A 21,701-nucleotide genomic window follows, 5' to 3' on the forward strand; every position below is an offset into this window, starting at 1 on the left:
CCTGCTAGGAGCCTGGGTTTGAGAAGTGCATGTAGGGGCCAGCACTGTGGCAAAGTGGGTAAAACCACCACCTGTGGTGCTGGCATCCCATATGGGCGCTGGTCGAGTCCTGGTTGCCCCAATTCTGATCCAGCTCTCTGATATGGCCTAGGAAAACAGTGGAAGATGGCACAAGTCCTCAGGCTCCTGCACCACCCCCACCAACTCTGCCTTTCAAATAAATAATCTTTAAAAAAAAAAAAAAGTACATGTGTTGTCAAAAGCTCATCTAGTGAAAGCATTGAGAGTTTTGCATTTCAATCGTACGTAAATTTTACTTCTAAAAAGTCCACAAATATAGTAATGAATCACATGTAGAAACATTTAGGGTTAAGTATTTTGATGTCTTCAACTTTTTTTTCAGCCCTATTTTAACAAAAATTGTATATATTCGAGATGTACAATGTAATGATTTTTTAAAAGATTTATTTGCATCTGAGCTCACAGTTTTTTGTGAAAACAAGTTACCTATCCTACACTTCCAGATGGTTTTTCATTTTATCCTGAGCAAGCCACATAGGATAAAGGAATGTAGATCAGGTCTTCTGATGGGTTTTGTCCCCACCTGGTAACTGAATGACAATCTGATTGTCAAGTTTTTTTTTCTTTGTAATTGTACTTAAAACTCCATTGCCATGGGGTCCTTTGGGTTTTTTCCTCTCTTGGAAGCTCCCCTCCATGCCGTTCTGGCTGGAGGTCTTTGACTCTAATAAATTTTTTTTAAATTTATTTGACAGGTAGAGTTATAGACAGTGAGAGAGAGACAGAAAGGTCTTCCTTCCGTTGGTTCACTCCCCAAATGGCCGCTATGGCTGGTGCTGCGACGATCCAAAGCCAGGAGCCAGGTGCTTCCTCCTGGTCTCCCATGCAGATACAGGGCCCAATCACTTGGGCCATCCTCCACTGCACTCCCGGGCCACAGCAGAGAGCTGGACCGGAAGAGGAGTAGTCAGGACTAGAACCAGTGCCCACATAGGATGCCGGTGCCGCAGGTGGAGGATTAACCAAGTAAGCCATGGTGCCAGCCCATCTAATAAATTTTTAAATCTTAAAAACAAACAAACAAAAAAAAAAACCTGATCTGAAAAGGTAGACTTACACAGAGAGAGGGAGACAGAGAGATTTTCTATGTGCTGGTTTATTCCCCATTTTGCTGCAACAGCCCAGGCCTCTGCCAGGCCAAAGCTTGGAGGCAGGAGCCTCTTCCAGGTCTCCCAAGTGGGTGGGAGGGGCCCAAGCAATTGGGCCATCTTCTGCTGCTTTCCAGGTTCATTAGCAGAGAGCTGGATCAGAAGTGGAGCAGCCCAGGGCCGGCACCGTGGCTCACTAGGCTAATCCTCCGCCTACTGTGCCAGCACCCTGGGTTCTAGTCCTGGTTGCTGCTCTTCCAGTCTAGCTCTCTGCTGTGGCCCAGGAAGGCAGTGGAGGATGGCCCAAGTGCTTGGGCCCTGCACCTGCATGGGAGACCAGGAAGAGGCACTTGGCTCCTGGCTCTGCATCGGTGCAGCGCCGGCCGTAGCGGCCATTAGGGGAGTGAACCAACGGAAGGAAGACCTTTCTCTCTGCCTCTCTCTCTCTGTCTATAACTCTCTCTCTCTCTCTCTCTCTCTCTCTAACTCTGCCTGGTTAAAAAAAAAAAGTGGAACAGCCAGAACTCAAATTGGTCAAATTGGTGCCCATGTGGGATGCTGGCACTGCAGCACAAGTTTTTCATCCATTTGTTAATTGACAGACTCATTTTCCATGTCTAGCTCATTATGGAGGAGGCTGCAGTGAATATGGGGGTGCACATATCTCTTTGAGACATTGATTTTTTTCATTCCCTTTAGGTATATACTCTGAAGTGGGATTGATTGATCATATAATAGGTTTATTTTGAGTACAACTTCCATGTTGTTTTACATAATGACTATACCAATATATATTCCTATTACTAGTGTGCAAGGATTCTTTTCCTTACACCCTCACCAACGCTTGCTACCCTGTATTTTTTTGATAACAGCCATCCTATGGTCTTGATTTGCATATTCCTTATTACTTACATATAAGTAATGCTGAACACTTTTCAAACACTTGTTGGTAATTTCTATGTCTGCTCTGGAGAAATGTCTCTTAAGTTCCTTTGCCTATTTTAAAATCAGGTTATTTGTTTTGGTGCTTTTTTGCTGCTGAGTGAATGGGTTCTATATATATTTTGGACATTAAACCTTCACCAGACATGCAGTTTGCAAATATTTTTCTCTCATTCCATAGGGAGAACACATTTTCATTGTGTTGATTGCTTCTTTAATGGTTCAGAAGCTTTTTAGTTTTGTGACAAATTCAACAAATCACTGCCAAGATCAATGTCAAGGTGATTTTCTGCTGTGTTTTCTTCTACAAATTTTAATTGTTTCAAGTTTTACTTTAAGTCTCTAATTCATCTCATTAATTTTTATATATGGTATAGATAAGTTCCATTTTCATTCTTTTGAATGTTAGTATATATTTTTCCCAATGATTAAACAGACTTTTTCCCCATTGTGTATTCTTGATGTCCTTGTCAAAGATTAGTTAACCGTGTATGTATGGATTTCTAGTTAGTGTGTTCCATTAGACTGTTTGTTATCATGCCAGCAACAATTGTTTTGATTACTATAGCTTTGTAATACAAGTTGAAGTCAGCATGTCTGATGCTCCAACTTTACCTAAATTTCTTTGGCTAGTCAGGATTTTTTGTGGTTCCGTATGAATTTCAGGGTTTTTTTAATCACTTGATGTGATAAATGCCACTGGAATTTTGATGAGGATTGCACTGAACCTGTGGATTACTTTGAGTAGCATGGATAATTTAACAATAATTCTTCTAGCCCACGAACATGAAATGTCTTTCCATTTATTTGTGTCTTCAATTTCTTTTAATGAATGTCTTATAGTTTTCAGTGAACAGATCTTCTACCTTCATGGTTATACTTTTTTTTTTTAAACATTTATTTGTTTGAAAGGCAGTTACAGAGAGAGGTGGAGAGAGATAAAGAGTGAGTGAGAGAGAGAGAGAGAGAGAGAGATCTTCCATCTGCTGGTTCGCTCCCCAAATGGTCACCATGGCTGGAGCCAATCCAAAGCCAGGAGCTTCTTCTGGATCTCCCACACAGGGTGTCTCCTTTGTTCAGTTTTTAATCACCAAAGGATGTTGAATTTTATTAAATGCTTTTTCCATACCTATTGAGATGATGAGTTTTTGCTGTTCATCTTTCATTCTGTTAATGCAGCATATTACATCTGTTGATTTGTCTATGTTGAACTACACTTGCATCCCAGAGATAAATTAAATCCCACTTGATTGTAATATATGATCCTCTTAAAGTACTGTTGAATTTGGTTTGCTAGTATTTTGTTGAGGATTTTTATATCTATGTTCATTGGGGATATTGGCCCATAATTTCCTGCAGTGTTCTTATCTGGAGCTTTGGTGTTGCATAACACTGGCCTCACAAAATTGGTTTGGAAGTGCTCCCTCCTCTTAGTTTTCTTTTCTGGGAAGGGTTTGTGAAGGGCTGGAATTCATTGTTCTGTAAAACACAGTGGAGTTCACCATGAGCTCTCCTTCAGAGATTGTTGGTTCCTGGATCAGTTTCTTTACTCATTTAATATTGGTCTGTCCAGATTTTCTGTTTCTTCATTATCCATTTTTGGTGGGTTGTGTGCTTCTAGGAGCGCATCCTTTTCTTCTGGGTTATCTAATTTGTTGGCACATAACTGTTCATAGCAGTCTTTTATGATCTTTTGTTTTTCTCTAGTATCAGCTGTAATGTCTCTTTTTTCTCTTGTAATTTTATTTGAGTCTTCTCTTTTTTCTTGGTTAATCCAGTTAAAGGTTTGTCAATTTTATCTTTTAAAAAAACCAACTCCATTTCATTGATCTTTTCAAATGTCTTTATACTCTTTCACTTATTGTTGCTCTAATCTTAACTTCCTTCCTTACGATTATTTTTAGTCTGTTCTTTTTCTAGTTCCTTGAAGTGCAAAATTAGGTTACTTGAGATCCTTCTTTCTGTTTTTATTAATTCTACAGCTCACTTTGAATGAGAGATTCTAGGTAATTGGTTTTTAGCAGCTCACTGTCACACTCTTTCATCATAGCCAGATGCTTGACAATTTTCTTAACAAACATTGGAAAAAATCTTACACAGAAGCTCAATAAACACCACACACAGAATTACTCTTGTTGATGCAGGTCGAGGCCCCAGAACCCCTCCACTTGGCCCCTGCATGCTTCCTGCGGTGGCCCTGAGGCACATCCCTGGAATCCCGGAAGTCTGAAGAATGCTGGCTTGAAATGATTGCTATAGATGTTCAACGAGGTCAGGCTGGGAGACAGCTGATAAATCCTCAGGACCGATAACGAACCGAACACAGGAGCAAGATGCAGCAGTGCTCCAGAGGTTTCAGCCATCTCAATGTCTGCCCAAACCTCAGTCTACTAAAACCACAGCATCTGTTGGCTTCTTGACTCGTCTTACTACTTAGGACTGCATTCTTGTCAAACAGAAAGGGCAGGTAAGTGAAGGGGAAGTGACAGGTGGTTGGGATGGACAACAAAGGGAACTCTGGACATAATCAGATGTGTACTTAGAAAGGGCTACTCAAAATGATCATCTGACCAGGTATTAACAATCAAAGATGAAGAAAGCATTTGAGAAACCCAAGTGGATGCAGAAGGAACTAGTATGCACCCCTTTTAAAGATACAAATGACAGGCCAGCGCCGCGGCTCAATAGGCTAATCCTCTGCCTACAGAGCTGGCACCCTGGGTTATAGTCCCTGTTGGGGTGCCGGATTCTGTTCCGGTCACTCCTCTTCCTATCTGGCTCTCTGCTGTGGCCCGGGAGTGCAGTGGAGGATGGCCCAAGTCCTTGGGTCCTGCACTCACATGGGAGACCAGGAGAAGCACCTGGCTCCTGCCTTCGGATCAGCGCAGTGCGCTGGCTACAGCGGCCATTGGAGGGTGAACCAACGGCAAACGAAGACCTTTCTCTCTGTCTCTCTCACTGTCTACTCTGCCTGTCAAAAACAAAACAAAACAAAACAAAACAAAAGATACAAATGACAGGAGGACAAGTGAGCAACCAAGGATGAACACAAAGTCTTGTACAAATCTTTAAGTGTAGTTTCAGGAATGCCAAAGTCAAAAATGAAGACCACTGAATAGGATTTTAAACATATTTAGGATAGAAGAAAAACAGAGAGAAGTTAGGAACACCACTAAGAACAGATGCTAATATGACCAAAAATCGGATTTACTCATTACTTTTGTCAAAGAGAATGTTGTTCAGACCAGAAATGGCTAAGCAGAGCTCATTACTTTAGTACAGGTACCTTCAAAGGTGACCACAGAGGGGTGAGCATTTAGCTTAGAAGTGAAGGCACCCACATCTCACATCAGAGTACCTGGGTTCAACACCTGGCTCCAACTTCCTGCTAATACAGACTCTAGGAGGAGGTACTGATGACCCAAGTAATTGGGTTCCTGACACCTATATGGCAGTTTCTGTAATTGCCCTTGGCCTGGACCTGCTCAGCCCAGCTGTTATGGGCATTTGGGGAGTGAACCAGCAAATGGGATCTGTCTCCTTGCCTCTCAATTACATGAATCAATGTGATCACAAGAATGACGTCAGAGATAGCTGCAAAGCTCAGAAATCAGGAGAGGTAGCATCAAATGTAAAAAGGTTCCTGCATCCAACAAGGAAACCAAGTAGACTGGCAATACTGATTTACAAGCTGACGCAACCCCTGGAAAATTCTAGGATTAAATATTACACAGAAATTTGATAAGCAGTTGGAAAAGGAAGTAGTGATTACCAGGGAGTTATAGAGGCCCATTGTGAACTAACCTCACCCCTTTTATTGCCTGGTTTACTAGCGAGAAAGATTAGGGATGATGGAGACACACCAATCTGGCTTTTAGTAAGATATTTACAAAGTATTTGATGGTGCCTTGGTGGACTGGGATTGTACAGATAAATTGCAATGCCCATTACTGAATAAGTACTATAATTAAATGTATGGATTCACAAATACAATGTCAAGTTGAGTGAGGTTCCTGGTGTTGGCATTTGGTTGTTCTAATTTTATTGCTATTATTTTTCCATTTCATAGTTTATAACTCATAACTGTGAAAGCAGAGGGTGGCAAGGTGCTCTGAGGGACTGAACTTTGAAAAGGTATTCAGTGGTACAGACAGGAAAGAACGTGGGATTCAGTAGCAAGACAGACAGGCAACGGCAAGCTCTGTATTGAGATCTTAGAAAAGTCAATCACACAAGTACAGGACATAGGATAACCTGAACATGTCTGAGAAAGAGATCTGTGATTGAGTTGCACGGTGTGGCCACCTGAAGACTTGACCTTATTTTAATCTGATTGAACCCAATTGTGGAATAAAAACACTGTGCCCTAGCTGGTCAGATTACACTTGAGGCACTCAACCTGCTTCTAGATGAGACGGTTTAAGAAGGAATTGACGAAATGGAGAGTGCTGATGAGGAAGGGGCAGGCAAGAACTGTGGTTTATGGGGAATGGCTGAAGGCACTGGAGATGTGCAGCTTAGAGAAAAGCAGTCTTCAGGGAGCCAGATGCCACCTTCTTACCATAAAGCCATTAGGGGACTGGGCCTGCTTAGTGGTTCAGAGGGCAGAACAGTGGCTGAACAGAAAAGAGTTCAGCTCAGTCTCAAGCAAAACCTGTTAAAATTAACTGGGCTGCTGTGAATGGTGATAAGTCCCCTCTCTGGAGGCATGCTAGTACAGCTTGGAGGGGGCACTGGTCTCCGGTGTTGAAAACATGATTCAGACCTTGCAGTCTGTGAGATGCTGGGTTTGTTGACTGCTAATGCCCTTTGAGGAGGAATTCTACGCCATGAGGCTTCATTTAAATTAGGCACTCTAACACACGTCACGGAGGTTGTACACAGCACAAACGACATCCTGAGTAACATCAGCAACTGTCATTGCTGCCAAAATCTTAAAATCCTCTTAGATACAGCAGATTTGAGCTATTAACAAAACCGAGTAAGTCTATATCATGAACATCCAACAGTACCTTGACAGGATATGAGAAGAGCTTAACAAAACCAAAGTCGTCTCCAGTGGCTAAGAGCGAGCAGTCTCTCGTAAGACTGGCAGCATTGACATCTGTCACGTCGCTATGTGCTGGCCAGATGCCCTCACAGGTGGGCCCCAGCACACAGGTCCAGGTGTCCCACTCTATCTTCTCAATCTGAAAAAGAAGGAAAGAAAATTCTGTTATTTGTATAACCTAGTTTTTCTATTTAAAAGCAACGACTGGAGCTGAGTAGTTCTATGCGAGGACTTTGCTAACATCAGGCACTTAGGTTGTGAGCTGAGGTGCACGAATTCCAAGCTGCAGGTTTTAAATGATAGCTGTGTTGTTTATTAAACCAACACTACAATCAAATATCTATTTTTTTTTTCTAGATGAAATGAACATTTTGGAATTGTGGAAATCTACCAGGCCTCATTTTTCAGTTTTTTTTTTTTTTTTTTTTTAAGATTTATTTACTTATTTATTTGAAAGGCAGAGTGGGGGCAGGGATGGAGAGACAAAGAGAGCTGTTCCATCTGCTTGTTCACTCCCTAAATGGCTACAACAGCCAGAGCTGGCCAGAGCCAGGAGCCAGGAGCTTCTTCCGGGTCTCCCATATGCATGCAGGGGCCCAAGCATCTGGGTCATCTTCCACTGCTTCCCCAGGCCAGAAGTGGATCAGCCAAGACACAAACCGGCACCATATAGGATGCTGGTGCTTCAGGCAGCAGCTTTACCCGCTACACCACAGTGCCAATCCCAAGGCTAATTTTTCAGTTCTCAACTACGCATTTACCATTGGCTAAACCACAAGCTAGATGTGAGTTTCTCAACCCCAGCATGGACATCTTAGACTGGAAAATTCTTCCTTATCAGGGTCTGTCCTGTACATAGAAGGTGGTTCAGTGGCATTGCTGGCCCTACCCAGCTCTCTAGATGGTGCCAGATGGGCTGGGGACAAAACTCCTCCCCACAGAGAAACACGAAGCTAAACTGATTGATGGGATGATCATTTAGCAAACTATTTTAAAAAGTAGTAAGAACTTTTTTTTTTAAAGATGGCTTCCTTGGAGGAAAAAGTAATAAGATGCTGCAGCCAGTTTAATATCTTTTATGCTCTAGGGATGATCTTAAACATTTGAAAAGCTTTTCAAATTGTATTGCCATGAAGATGTATCTTATACATTAAAACTGTTTGTATGAAACTCATGACTAGAAGAGCTGCAATTGGTTTAGGTTAAAAATGGAGGCATTTTTTTCCTAATTTTTTTAATTTAAAAAAAAAACAACAATAATAGCAATATTATGTCAGACTTTGCTGGGGGATTTTTAATCTCATTTACTTTAATTTGAAGTTGGCTAGTGTATCCTAGCAACAGGGTCTCTTTAGTTTGATGCTGTAAAGCACTATTTCAAAAGAGTATCAAAATTATTTAAAAAATAATCCTACCAAGGCTGGCACCGTGGTTCACTTGGTTAATCCTCTGCCTGTAGCGCTGGCATCCCATAAGGGCGCCGGGTTGCTCCTCTTCCAGTCCAGCTCTCTGCTATGGCCCAGAAGGTCAGTGGAGGATGGCCCAAGTGCTTGGGCGCCTGCACCCACATGGGAGACCAGGAAAAGCACCTGGCTCCTTGCTTCGGATCGGCGCAGCACCAGCTGTGGCAACCATTTGGGGGGTGAACCAACATAAGGAAGACCTTTCTCTCTGTCTGTCTCTCACTGTCTAACTCTGCCAAATAAAAATAAATAAATAAATAAAAAATAATCCTACCTGGCGCTGAAGCTTAGATTGCCCCCTCTGGCTCTGCAAGCTGCTTGGCACACTGTAGCTGCACCTTGCCTCCAGTTTGGTTGCCTACTGCTTGGAAATTGCCCAATAAAGATGCAGCCAGGGTTTCCGTTGCCACACGGTGAGGTGTTACACATTTTCCAGGCACTCAAATCTCTTCTCATTTAACATTCTGTGTTTCTTGTGAACACATGCAGAATCAGAACCAAAAATCTGTGTCTGGGTCAGGGTCTTGGGTGCCTCAGGCGGGGCCACAGATGGGGGAGACTCAACGCAGTTCTCCCAGCAACGACTCTGAGGTAGAAGTGGATTGATTCCTCCATCTTTAGGAGATCCTCACACCATTCACAGGAAGACACACAGGCAACCATTGTCTGCGGGTTCCCTTGCCCAGACCGAGACCCTGTGCTCTCCAGGGGTAGCGCATGTCCAATTAGCTACAGCAATTATATTAAATATGGAGCATTAGAAACAGTCCCTGTAATCCAGAATACCCAAAAGACTTAAACTTGTTACAAATCCTGGAACTAGAGCAGGTGTTTGGCCTAGCAATTAAGACACCCATGCCCCACAGCGGGGTTCTTGGGTTTGATACTGGGCTCTGGTTCCTGATGCCAGCTTTTTGCTGATATAGATCCTGGGAGACGTCAGTGATTGCTCATATGGTTGGGTTCCTACCACCCACGTGAGAGACCCAGTTTGCACTTCTGGTTCCCAGCTCCCAGCTTTGGCCTGGTCTAGTCCCAGCTGTTGTAGGCATTTGGGAAATGAACTAGCAGATGGGTATGAGCTCTCTCTCTCTAAATAAACAAGCATCCTGGAGCTTAAATAGCAGAGTCCTCAAAGTCTCCCCATTCCCTTTTTAAAAATTTGTTTATTTAAAGGCAATATCACACACACACACACACACACACACACACAGAATCTTCCATCTGCTGGTCTACTCCCTAAATGACCTTAACAGCCAGAGCTAGGCCAGGCTGAAGCCAGGAGGCTGGAACTCCATCCTAGTCTCCCAAATGGATGTCTGGGGCTGATGCACTTGAGTCATCTTCCTTTGCTTTCCCAGGTACATCAGCAGGGAGCTGGATCAGAAATGCCAAGCTTGGACTTGAACCGGCACCATATCAGTGCCCGTTCAAGTGCTGGCTATTCCACTTCCAATCCAGCTCCCTCTGATGTGCCTGGAAAAGCATCAGAGGATGACCCAAGTGCTTAGGCCCCTGCACTCACATGGAGACCTGCATGAGACTGCTGGCTTCGGCTTGGCCCAGCTCTGGCCATTTTAGCCATTTGGGGAGTGAACCAGCAGATAAAAGATCCATCTCTCCCTGTAGCTCTGCCTTTCAAATAAATAAAAAATAAATATTTTTGTTACAACAAAAATGACCCTGAAAAGGGCATTCATTCATAAAGCATCCTAGTTTTCAGCAAGGCACTAGTTTATGGATTAAAAAATGTTATCAAGGTTTTGACTGTAACAATTAAAAAATTATGTGCATGGCTAAGGTCATATGAAAACATTAAAAAAAGACAGTTTCTGACACTATGAGAAGCAATGACTTGATCAGCCCTTGTCCTATCGAGAAATAGTCTTTTTTAGTATTTTCTTTTTCTACTTAATACCATTGGTTAAACTCTTTACTTAACACAGAATTATTCTTAGGTGTTTAAATCCAACTGAAAATTGATCTCTGTTAAAAATAAGAATGAGAATAAGAGAGGGAGGAGATGTACAGTTCAGCACACATTCCCTCAGACTAAGGGTAAAGCTAAAAACTTGCCATGGGACTCCAAATCCCATTAAGCTGGCAGGTACCAATGCCATCCTACTAGTTAAAGTGATAAGTTTAGTTCATAACTGATCATAAAGATAGGATTAAGTGTCAAAGGGATCACATAAATAGGACCAATTGTCTGCTAATAATAATTGATAGAATTTATAAGGAGAGAATGATCCAACATGGGAAGCAGGCCACACAGCAGACTTATAGAATGACAAATGCCCTAAACAGCACTCTGGCCTCAAAATCAGCCCTTAAGGCATTCGTATCTGTCCAAAAAGCCCAAGAGAGCATTTCAGGCATGGAAAGCCAAGATACTGTGGCAAAAAATTACCTACATGAAAGATCTCTGTGAGTGAGATCCCAATGGAAAGAAGGGGCCATCAAAGAAGGAGGTACCTTTCTCTGAAGGGAGGAGAGAACTTCCACTTTGATTATGGCCTTGTCTAAATAAGGTCGGAGTTTATGAATTCAAGAGGCTTCCATAGCCTTGGCAGCACATGACAAGAGCCTCGGGTAATCACTGATGTCATAAATAAGAGTGTCAATTGTTAAATCAACAACAGGAGTCACTGTGTATTTGCTCCCCATGTAGGACTTCTATCCTTAATGTATTATACTATGAGAATTAATGATAAAATTAGCCTTCAAACAGTACTTTGTGTGTCTGTGTGGGTGCAGACTGTTGAAATCTTTACTTAGTATAGCGTTGATCTTCTGTGTAATAAGAATTAAAAATGAATCTTAAGGAAGAATGGGATGGGAGAGGGAGTAGGAGATGGGATGGTTTGGGGGTCAGAGAGTGGGTATGGGGGGAAGAACCGCTACAATCCAAAAGTTGTACTTATGAAATTTATATTTTAAATAAAAGCTTTCTTAAACAAAAGATAGTTTCACACGTTAGCATGGTCAGGTTGTGGATAGTTTCATTTTGAAAAGTAATTTCTGTTATTGTGGATAAAACTGTTTATTATTATAAGTAGACATTGAGACTATTTTAAAAATTCATGTTCATAAAAAGATTTGCACCAAAAGACGTTAAGTGGAAAAATTAATACGTAGCATCCAAGCTGACGCTTATTCACTGTATTCAGGCAGAGGAAAATTAAGCAGAATGCCATCTGTGCATTGCTATGTCAGTGGTACAGCAGTAAATCCATGCATGCCCACAAGTCCGGAAACCAGGTCACGCCATCAGATTTAGGGGATGATCACACTTAGAGTACACTACGTGTAACTGACATACAGAATTTATTACAAGGCACACATTCAATCCTCACAATGCAGTTTTCAAAAGCTTTGTGTACAACTGTTACCTCTGAAGGTCTGATTACATGCCTCTTGCCTCTTGGAGCTTCAAAAAAGAGTTGTTCTTTGGCCCCAGAATTCACCTGCAATAACTTCCCTGTCATGATAGAATGAAGTAGAGAGACAATTAAATTCTGTACTGATTTTTTTTCATTATCAGAATCTGACTATGGCTGTTGCTATTTTGATTCATTTTAACCAGAGTTTCATAAAGTGAGTAAATATGTACTAAATTATTCAGAAGGCCATCGAAGGCAATTGCATGGCATGATACAAACCCCAAAGTTCTGATTTCAGATTATAGACCTCATAAAATTTGACCTTGAACATCCCTCAAGTAGAATTAATTTCGCTCAGTGGCACTGAAAACAACAAGTTTCCAAAAGCCTGGCAAAATCAATGTTTTGCTTTTTCCCTCTGTTGCTTCCTAGCAAAGAGATGAAGTAAGAGCAAATTGCTTTGGCAAGAATGACGATTTTAGAATTGAGATCCTCGTCGGGAGCATCACATTTACTTAGGTCTGAATTCTAAACGTGGCTTTAAAGAGAAAAGACACACTAAACAAATTGGAAATGCTCATTCCCTTCCAACTCTCTCTAACCTGAAAATCTGAAATTCAAGACTTTGTGCAAATACAACATTGAGCAGTCTTTGGGTCTGATGTAAAATTATAATCGTAAGTTTATTTTAAGTTCATAACTGATCATAAAGATAGGATTAAGTGTCAAAGGGATCACATAAGTAAGACCAAGTGTCTGCTAATAATAATAGAATTTAAAAGGAGAGAATGATCCAACATGTGAAGCAGGCCACACAAAAAGATAAGATGTCCTAATTTTCCTACAATGGTAATCACCCTTTACAGTTTGAAATTTAAATGACTCACAATACATACAGTGTTTTTTCAGCTTTTTTTTTTTTTAATTATGGAAAGTTCCTAACATATAACAAAGTCAGGGCAGTATAGAGAACCCCTGTGTGCCCACTGTCCAGCGTCCAGGCCAGGCCCACTGCATGGACCTCCACTGACTTCCTCACCCCAAAGTATTTTGCTGAAATCTCAAATAAAATGTTTACCTGTAAATAATTCTGAATGTGAGTGTGAGTGTGTGTGTCAGTGTGAGTGTGTGCGTGTCTATTTTAACAATCTGACAGCCCCTTCATCATTGATATCTAGTAGTCCTGCAGATCCCTTTCTTGGAAAAGTAGTAAGAACCTCATGGTGGCCAGCGCTGTGGCGTAGCGGGTAAAGACACCACCTGCAGTGCCGGCATCCCATAAGGGTGCCGGTTCGAGTCCTAGCTGTTCCACTTCCAGTCCAGCTCTCTGCTTTGGCCTGGGAAAAGCAGTGGAGGATAGTGGAGGATGGCACAACATCTTACAGCTACAGTTTACAGTCCACAGAGCGATCCACGTGCATGATACTGGCTGTACACGGTTTACGAGTTGGAGTAATTCCAAAATTTCTACTAAACGTACCAAACAGGCCATCTGCTGTGAAAATGGGAATGGAGGTCCTAGCAGTTCACTGATCCAGGATCGCACAGTCCCGATGTTTCTAGAATTGAACTTTTAGCATCTAGAAAACATCCTCCTATGACTCCCCACCCCGTGTGTGTGTGTGTGTGTGTGTGTGTGTGTGTAGCCTTCACGTGGAGGTAGCTGATGAGCCTGCAAAAGCCTGATGCGCTTTTCAATTCCTGGGCCTGCGTTGCCATGGACACAAGAGGCTGCGGCTGCGCAGTCCCTGGCGCTGACAGCCAGCTGGCTCTGGCGAATGCTTTCACTATTCCCTACAAGATCAGAGGCCCGCGAGAGATCCCTGCTTCTCAGCTCTGCTCTCTGCCCTTGCTAGGCCCGCAGGCTCCCTCTCTGGAAGCAATGGGGCTGCTCTGCAGGCAGCGTGGCACCTGCTGGAGACCAGGCGTGCAGGAACGGGAATAGCATGGCGACACCTGGCTGGCGCTAATGCGACTGGAGAGGAACCAGGGAGGATCTGTAGGCACACTTGCTGTTATTCTCCAGATTGGGCTCATTCCTCTTTAAAAAGCCCAAGTATTCTAGTTTACTCTCAAACCACAGAAACCCTTCGGTCTTACCCCTCTTCTGATTGACAAGAGGCAAGATTGTTCTTCAAAGACCTCGGCTCTTCCTTACCCCACAAGGCTGGCCCAGGGCAGAGTGGGGGAATGGCAAGGTTTGAGTCTCACCCCATGGAGGGATAGCTCCACATTGGACGACTTCACAGAGACACCTGCCTAGGCTCTCATGCAACCCAGCAATCCAGGACAAGATCCTAGGCTTTCCAAGTGAGACTGATTCCGCTTCACATCTTTATCATGGACACGGGGCCTAAACTCCTGAATGATGATGATGATGGTGGTGGGCAGCACAGGTTAAGCCACAGTCTCCAGTACTGGCTTCCCATATGGGTGCCTATTCAAATCCCGGCTGCTCTGCTTCTGATCCAGCTCCCTGTCAATGCACCTGGGAAAGCAGCGGAAAACAGCCCAAGTCGTTGGGCTCCTGCACCCACATGTGAGACCTAGATGAAGCTCGTGTTTTTGGCTTGGCCCAGCCTCGGCCATTGCAGCCACTTGAGGAGTAAACCATCAGATGCAAGCAGTAGCACCTGGGCCTCTATACCCACGTGGAAGAAGCTCCTGGCTTTGGACTGGTCCAGCTCCAGCCATTGAGGCCAACTGGGGAGTGAACCAGTGGATCGAAGACCTCTCTCTGTCTCTCTTTCTCTGACTCTAACTCTACCTCTCAAATAAATAAACAAAATCTTAAAAGAAAAGCCAGGTACAAAAATGACAAGCACTGTAGGATTGTTTCCTATGAGGCGTACCCAGAGTAGTGCTTTAGAGACAGAGCAGAATGGTGGTTTATAGGACTGAGGGACTGGGAGTTACGAAATAACAACTGGGTACAAGTTTTCAGTTCTACAAGATGAAAAGAATTCTGGACATGGATGGTGGTGGTGGTTGCTTACCAGTGCAAATGTGCACAAGCCCACTGAACTTACACTGCAAGATGGTGAATTTTATTATGTATATTTTACTACAATTAAAAATGATTTTTAAAAATCTTCCCAAAGGAAACTTTCTTACATCCCACTTGCTTTTGCCCTTCATTCCCTAATAGAAGCCATAACATGAGGGGGTATTAACTACTTAATAGTCATAGTGTTGGAGTTTCAGATACTGTGCCATGTACTGTGTGTATGTATGTTGTTGGTTCCACATAAGACTCCCCATAATTCATTCCACCCAGTAAGAGAATAAATTCAAACTGGTTGTGTGTTTATGTTTTTAAACAACAAACCAGAAAGTATCAAAGAAGGAGTTTGAGAAGCAGCTGCTTCTATCCACGCCACCCCTGCCCTGCCCCTGCCATGGCCTCCCCAGTTTCTAGGCATGCTCTAGTGGCCACAGCCCTGCCTGATCTCAAATGCCAACTTCAACTGGTGTGACCCTGACATGAAAACCAGAGGGACTTGACCTGGCTTCCCTGGCTCCTGTTGGGACCTGTACTTATAATAAATTGCATGCTTCTCCCCTACCATTTATTCCTTTCAGCAAAACCTCTGCAGGTTGTAAAGCTCAAATACAACCCAGATTCCAGGCTGGCACGCACAGCTGTAACTAAAAACCCACCTGGTGGAAGGACTGCCAAGCCCTAGTTTGTGGCCAATGCTTCGAAAAATACTTGAAATAAAAGTTCTGGCATCTTGGGGTGGGCGCCTGTGGCACAGTGGGTAAAGCTGCTGCCTGCAATGCCGGCATCCCATACGGGCACCAGTTCGAGTCCCAGTTGCTCCACCTCTGACCCAGCTCTCTGCCATGGCCTGGGAAAGCAGCAGAAGATGGCCCAAGTTCTTGGGCCCCCGCACCCGCATGGGAGACCCAGAAGAAGCTCTTGGCTTTGGATCGACCAGCTTTGGCTGTTGCGGCCATTTGGGGAGTGAATCAGCGGATGGAAGATCTCTTTCTGCCTCTGTAACTCTGGAAAAATGTTCTGGAGTCTGAGCTAACCTCATGGGGCCCTCACCATCTTTCTCTGGCCCACCCCAAGACAGAGGATATGTCACACTGTAGACTCCTTAGAGCTACCCAGGGCCTCACCCACCCAGCACGTCACACACCCCTTCCCCCACCTCAGTACTGCCCATGGCTCAATCTCCCCATCCTTCCCATCTCCACAGCTTCCCACACAGGCCTGCTGTGGCCCAGAATGCTCTTCCTTGCTGGCTGGTGAACTCCCACCCACCTCTCCAGGTTCATCTGAAAGGTCACTCCCATGAGAGCCCAGGGATTCCCCTGGGGCTCTGTCCTCAGAGCTCAGGCTGGCCTTGGTGCTCCTCTACCACTGTGGACTGTGGGGATCTGTCCATTCCTAGGTGCTGGCTTCAGACACTTCACGTGGTCCAAGCCTCCAGGACAGGATTTCAGAGTGACCCGCCCTTCAGCACTGACGTCCCCTCTGGGTACTACATGCTGGCCCAGCCCCAGCCACCTCTTCCCAGCTGACTCACCCACTCTTCTCCAACAGCTTACCCAGCTTCTGCTCCTGTATTGTGTAAGCGCAAGCGTGTCGTCCTCACTCAGCTGTGTACTCGACAGACAGGGAGAACCACCTCTAACTCCCTGACCCTCCATGATTTAAGCGTATGACTACACGCGGCAGAGACTCAGCTTGTTAAAAACAGACACATCCTTACAATGTTTCTGGCATGACTTGGAGGAGGTGTAGCGGTGAAACTTGAGGCAAGCTGCATGTAGCTTTGTATTTCAGCTGGAGGATGAAAACTGCCTGGCACGTTTTGGTCAATCCCCCAGCAGGTGGAGCTTTGGTTGGAAAAGGGAAAGCCATCAGGCAGAGACCTAGAATAAGGACATGCGTGACCAACCCAAAGGTGAGGCAAGGGCGTGCTAGGATGGCCGAAGGCGTTGCGTCTTTCAACTCAGTGGCTTGAACTGATCATGCTAAAAACAGTAATGATTAAGAGACGGAAACACACAAGGGTAGTGGCAGCGACCTGTGTGCTGTAAAATCACAACTGTTTCTATTGTTGTGGGTTCCACTGTCACGCTCTGGGAAGCAGTACATGAATGGACATCGATTATGTTTCAAACGGAAATCATAGTTTGAAAGCCACACGTTACCTCTGCAGTCCCAGTCGATATGTGTAATGTAACTAGAAGCACCTTTGCAGATGCCGACCCTTTTGCTTGTAAGTACGTTGTAGATATCCACGAAGTTATCATGGGATGCCACAGCAAGGTATTTTCCTGTATCTATAAAGAGAAATGCGCAGTTAACACCAAACCATCTCATGTGGGAATTAACTTCCAGAAACTTACTCTTTGCCAAGCAGGGTAAAGAAAACATTTGAGTCCATTCTTCCATTATTTTTCTGTCCCAAGACTGTGGTATTTTTAAAAGTATCTACGTCACCTTTACCTTTTGAGAATTTGATGTCAGAGATCATTTCTTTTCTGTGATGGAAGGAGACCATGTCTTCCACAGTGTCGGCATTCACCACCAGGAAACTCCCATCGTTCAGGCCAACGGCTAAGGCTTTCCCATCAGGGGAGAAGGCACAGCATCTACCACCTACAAGGGAACCCACAGAGGCCACTGCGGTTACCCAGCACTTCACTTCTGAACAAACCAGAGGCAGAGATGGAGAAATCTGCACAGGTGCACTATGCATGGACATGGGACTAGGTCAAAGCCGGGAGCCTGGAACTGCATCTAGTACCTCAGGTGGGTGGCCGGGACCCAAGCACTTAGTCATCTTCTGCTGCTTTTCAGGCATATTAGCAGGGAGGTTGATTGGAAGTGCAGCAGCCTGGACTAAAACTAGTGCTCATATGGGATGGTGGTGTCACAGGTCCCAGGATTAGGTCTTTAACACTCAAGAGAACCAAAACTTCAAAACGTAAAACATCCCTTCTCCCCAAATCCAAGGACAACAACAACATAAAAAATATACTTTCAATTTCTTTAAGTCTATCCATTCATTGTTTAGTAACTGAACACCTTCCAAAAGGCAAATGGGGTGAATGGGAGAAAGGAGTAGGGGAGTGTGGGGAGCAACTCGGACTAGACTAAGTTACTGGAATTAAGACTTATTCTATGCATCTGCTCTCCCACAATATGGCGCTGAGAAGGGAGTAACAACTTCTACGCAGCTGCCTCTCACCAACTTGATTGACTGAGCTGCAGGAGCTGATCTTGCTCCTGATTGGAGGAGAGCAGCGTACTCAGCGTGTGGGTAGCAGAGCACGGATTGGTGGAAGAGGACTATAAAGGAGGAGAGAGACAACATGCACCAGGAACATCTAAGGGGAACATCTGAAGGAACACCTGAGCAGCCCCCGAGAGAGCCGGCCGGCGGTGTGCCGCTCCCCCGCGGAAGTGGGGAAGGTGGCAGGGGGAGCTGCCCCTCCACGGAGGTGGAAGGGACGGTAGCCAACCCGGGAAGAACCAGCAGCAAACCCGGGGAGGGCCGAGCAGACAAAAGAACAGCGCAGGGTCCTGTGTCGTTCCTCCACAAAGAGGGGGAGCGACAGGGGAGTAATATCATCAGTAACTTTGCTTTCAAGAAAGGAGGTGAGGGGATTTGGGTATAGTGGTTAAGATGCCCGTTAGGGGCTGGTATTGTGGTGTAGTGGGTAAAGCTGCCTTGTGTGATGCCAGCATCCCATACAGGGGCTGGTCATGTCCCAGCTGCTCCTCCTGATTCAGTTCCACACTAAGGCTCCTGAGACAGCAGGAGAGGTGACCTGAATGAAGCTCCTGGCTTCCACCTGACCCAGCCCTAACTGTTGCGGCCATTTGGGGAGTGAACCAGTGGATGGCAGGTCTCTCTCTGTGTCCTTCCCTCTTTTTTTAATATTTATTTTATTTTTTTTGAAAGACATAGGTACAGAGAGAGGTAGAGACAGAGAGAGAGGTCTTCCATCTGCTGGTTCACTCCCCAGATAGCCACAATGGCTGGAGCTGCACCGATCCAAAGCAGGAGCCAGGAGCTTCTCCTGGTCTCCCACGTGGGTGCAGGGGCCCAAGGACTTAGGCCATCTTGCACTGCCTTCCCAGGCCACAGCAGAGAGCTGGATTGGAAAAGGAGCAGCTGGGACTAGAACCAGCACCCATATGGGATGCTGGCGCTTCAGGCCAGGTTGTTAACCTGCTGCGCCACAGCACTGGCCCCCTTTCCCTCTTTTTGTAACCCTGCCTTTCAATCTTAAAAAAAATGCCCCTTAGGACACCTACATTGTGTATCAGAGTGCCTGGGGTCAAGATCCAGCTCTACTCCTGATTCCAGATTCCTGAGAGGCGGCAGGTGATGGCTCACAGGTTAGGGTCCCTACCATCCACACGGGAGATCTAGGTTGGGTTCCAGGCTCCTAGCTTTGGCCTGGCCCAGCCATGGCTATTGTGAGCATGTGGAGGGGAAATCAGCAGATAAGAGTTCTCTCTCTCTCTCTCCCCCTCTGCCTTTCAAATAAACAAATAAAAGGAAAAAAATAAGAAAAGTATAATATGTAAGAATGGAAGATCTTAAAACCTCTAGAAACTAGCTTTTTGAGTATCATGCTTGAGATACAGACTTGCTTTACAGAACTTCATGGCTCTAATTCTACTCTAACTCTCCAGTCCACAGATTATAACACACAATTCTAGTGGTGAGAGTTTGTTCCTGCCTCTTCTGTTGGGGAAGAAGTGGAACAACAACCTTCCAAGGGATCTCTGTGAAGCTAAATGGTACCAGGATGATGGCGCTGCATGAGCAGTGCTTTCTCCTGCTTTGTAGGACATTTCCAAATAACAAGTATGGACTTTGTGGGGTATGTTTAATAGGTTGCTTGCTAATCCTCTGCCCATGGCACCGGCACACCGGGTTCTAGTCCCAGTCGGGGCGCCGGATTCTGTCCCGGTTGCCCCTCTGCCAGGCCAGCTCTCTGCTGTGGCCCGGGAGTGCAGTGGAGGATGGCCCAGGTGCTTGGGCCCTGCACCCCATGGGAGACCAGGAGAAGCACCTGGCTCCTGGCTTCAGATCAGCGCCGTGCGCCGGCTGCAGCAGCCATTGGAGGGTGATCCAACGGCAAAGGAAGACCTCTCTCTCTCTCTCTCACTGTCCACTCTGCCTGTCAAAAAAAAATATACCTACCAGCTACTACTGTTCTTTTTTAACAGCTTGAGATTGAATACATGTATTATATGACTTATCCATATGATCCAATAGATATGAATATGATCCCAGAGTGGTGCAACCATCACCACAATCAATAATAGAAATGTAGCATCACAGGCACTGTTCTTACTGTCAAGACTTTGGTCAACACAGCTCCAGGGATGGACCAGTCATGCAGTCCTGTGCTAAGGCATTTCCCACTAAGCTTCCATGAAAATTCCTTTGTCACTCTTCATGGTATGCTGTGTTGGTTCATTCGATTGTATCATTCATTTACATAGATTTTTTTCCAACTATGAGTCAGACACATTTATAGAGAATTTAAAAATGATCTGCCTATGAGGAAAGTGATCACTATTAGGTTATGCAAAAGTTATGGCACAGGCCGGCACCGCGGCTCACTAGGCTAATCCTCCACCTAGTGGCACTGGCACACTGGGTTCTAGTCCCAGTCGGGGAGCCGGATTCTTCCCCGGTTGCCCCTCTTCCAGGCCAGCTCTCTGCTGTGGCCTGGGAAGGCAGTGGAGGATGGCCCAAGTGCTTGGGCCCTGCACCCCATGGGAGACCAGGAGAAGCACCTGGCTCCTGGCTCCTGCCTTCGGATCAGCGCGGTGCGCCGGCCGCAGTGCGCCAGCCATGGTGGCCATTGGAGGGTGAACCAACGGCAAAAGGAAGACCTTTCTCTCTGTCTCTCTCTCTCACTATCCACTCTGCCTGTCAAAAAAAAAAAAAAAAAAGTTATGGCACAAACCAGGAACCTTCTGAGAATGAAAAGCAGAGCTATTAATAATTATACCAGGACAACAGAGGTAAACTGGGTTGAACTGCCACCCTATCTAAAGTGTGTCAATACTTATTCTTTTGAACTAATTTTTAACTTAGGGAATAAAGTCCATTGACTGATATTCCAGTCCTCTGAAATGAGGACCTGGTCCACTGTTTCCCCAGTAAGAGTGAGTGGCCAGAATGAGTCAACCTTGTAGACGTTAAGAGCATGGCTTTGGACTCAGACCTGGGGTAGAATCCTGACTCCACTGCTTGCCAAGGCACAGGTGGGCAATGTGAAGCGAGCCAACGTGGGAGAGAGAGACAGTGGCCACAGGTGTGCTCTCTGGGGCCACACCATGCTGCCTGGGAAACAAATTCAGTTTCATTACGTATTAACTGCGTGCCTTTGGGCAAACTGTGTTAGTTCCCTGTGCCTTAGTTTCCCAATCTACAAGTGGAAATAATAATAGCCTTATTCATTGACTTCTTATGAAGACTAAATGTGAAACAGTAGCCTCATGTACTGACTCAGGGGCACTAGCCACCATCACTACTGTTCCCCATGTCTGGATACCTTTTCTCTTTGATATATTCCTCTAGGACACACTTCCCATTGCACGTGCTTATAAAACTATGCAAGACAAACATTTCAGAATCAAACACCAGGTTCATCCTTTCCTGTATGAAGAACTTTCATAGACTTTGAGCCTCAGCTCTTG

General features: G+C 44.9%; 1 protein-coding gene across 17 annotated transcripts in view; it reads right to left on the reverse strand.

The window, feature by feature from the left end:
- The window catches only part of EML6 (EMAP like 6), a 388,832-nt gene that overhangs the window by 114,953 nt on the left and 252,178 nt on the right, over positions 1–21,701 (reverse strand). For 16 of the 17 annotated variants that reach the window (XR_011386640.1, XR_011386638.1, XR_011386639.1 and 13 more), the window contains 4 exons: positions 17,475–17,627; positions 17,177–17,308; positions 12,017–12,105; positions 7,124–7,300 (listed from right to left, as the gene is read on the reverse strand). Coding sequence is in view for 8 of the 17 variants with exons in the window: in XM_070069105.1 (XP_069925206.1) it covers positions 7,124–7,300; positions 12,017–12,105; positions 17,177–17,308; positions 17,475–17,627 (551 nt within the window). In the remaining 9 variants the exon portion in view is untranslated. Of the gene's footprint in view, positions 1–7,123; positions 7,301–8,898; positions 9,354–12,016; positions 12,106–17,176; positions 17,309–17,474; positions 17,628–21,701 lie in introns of those variants that run through there. The other variant, XR_007916462.2, reaches the window with a different exon arrangement.

Source organism: Oryctolagus cuniculus, chromosome 2, assembly GCF_964237555.1.
Source record: "Oryctolagus cuniculus chromosome 2, mOryCun1.1, whole genome shotgun sequence".
Taxonomy (NCBI): Eukaryota; Metazoa; Chordata; class Mammalia; order Lagomorpha; family Leporidae; genus Oryctolagus; species Oryctolagus cuniculus.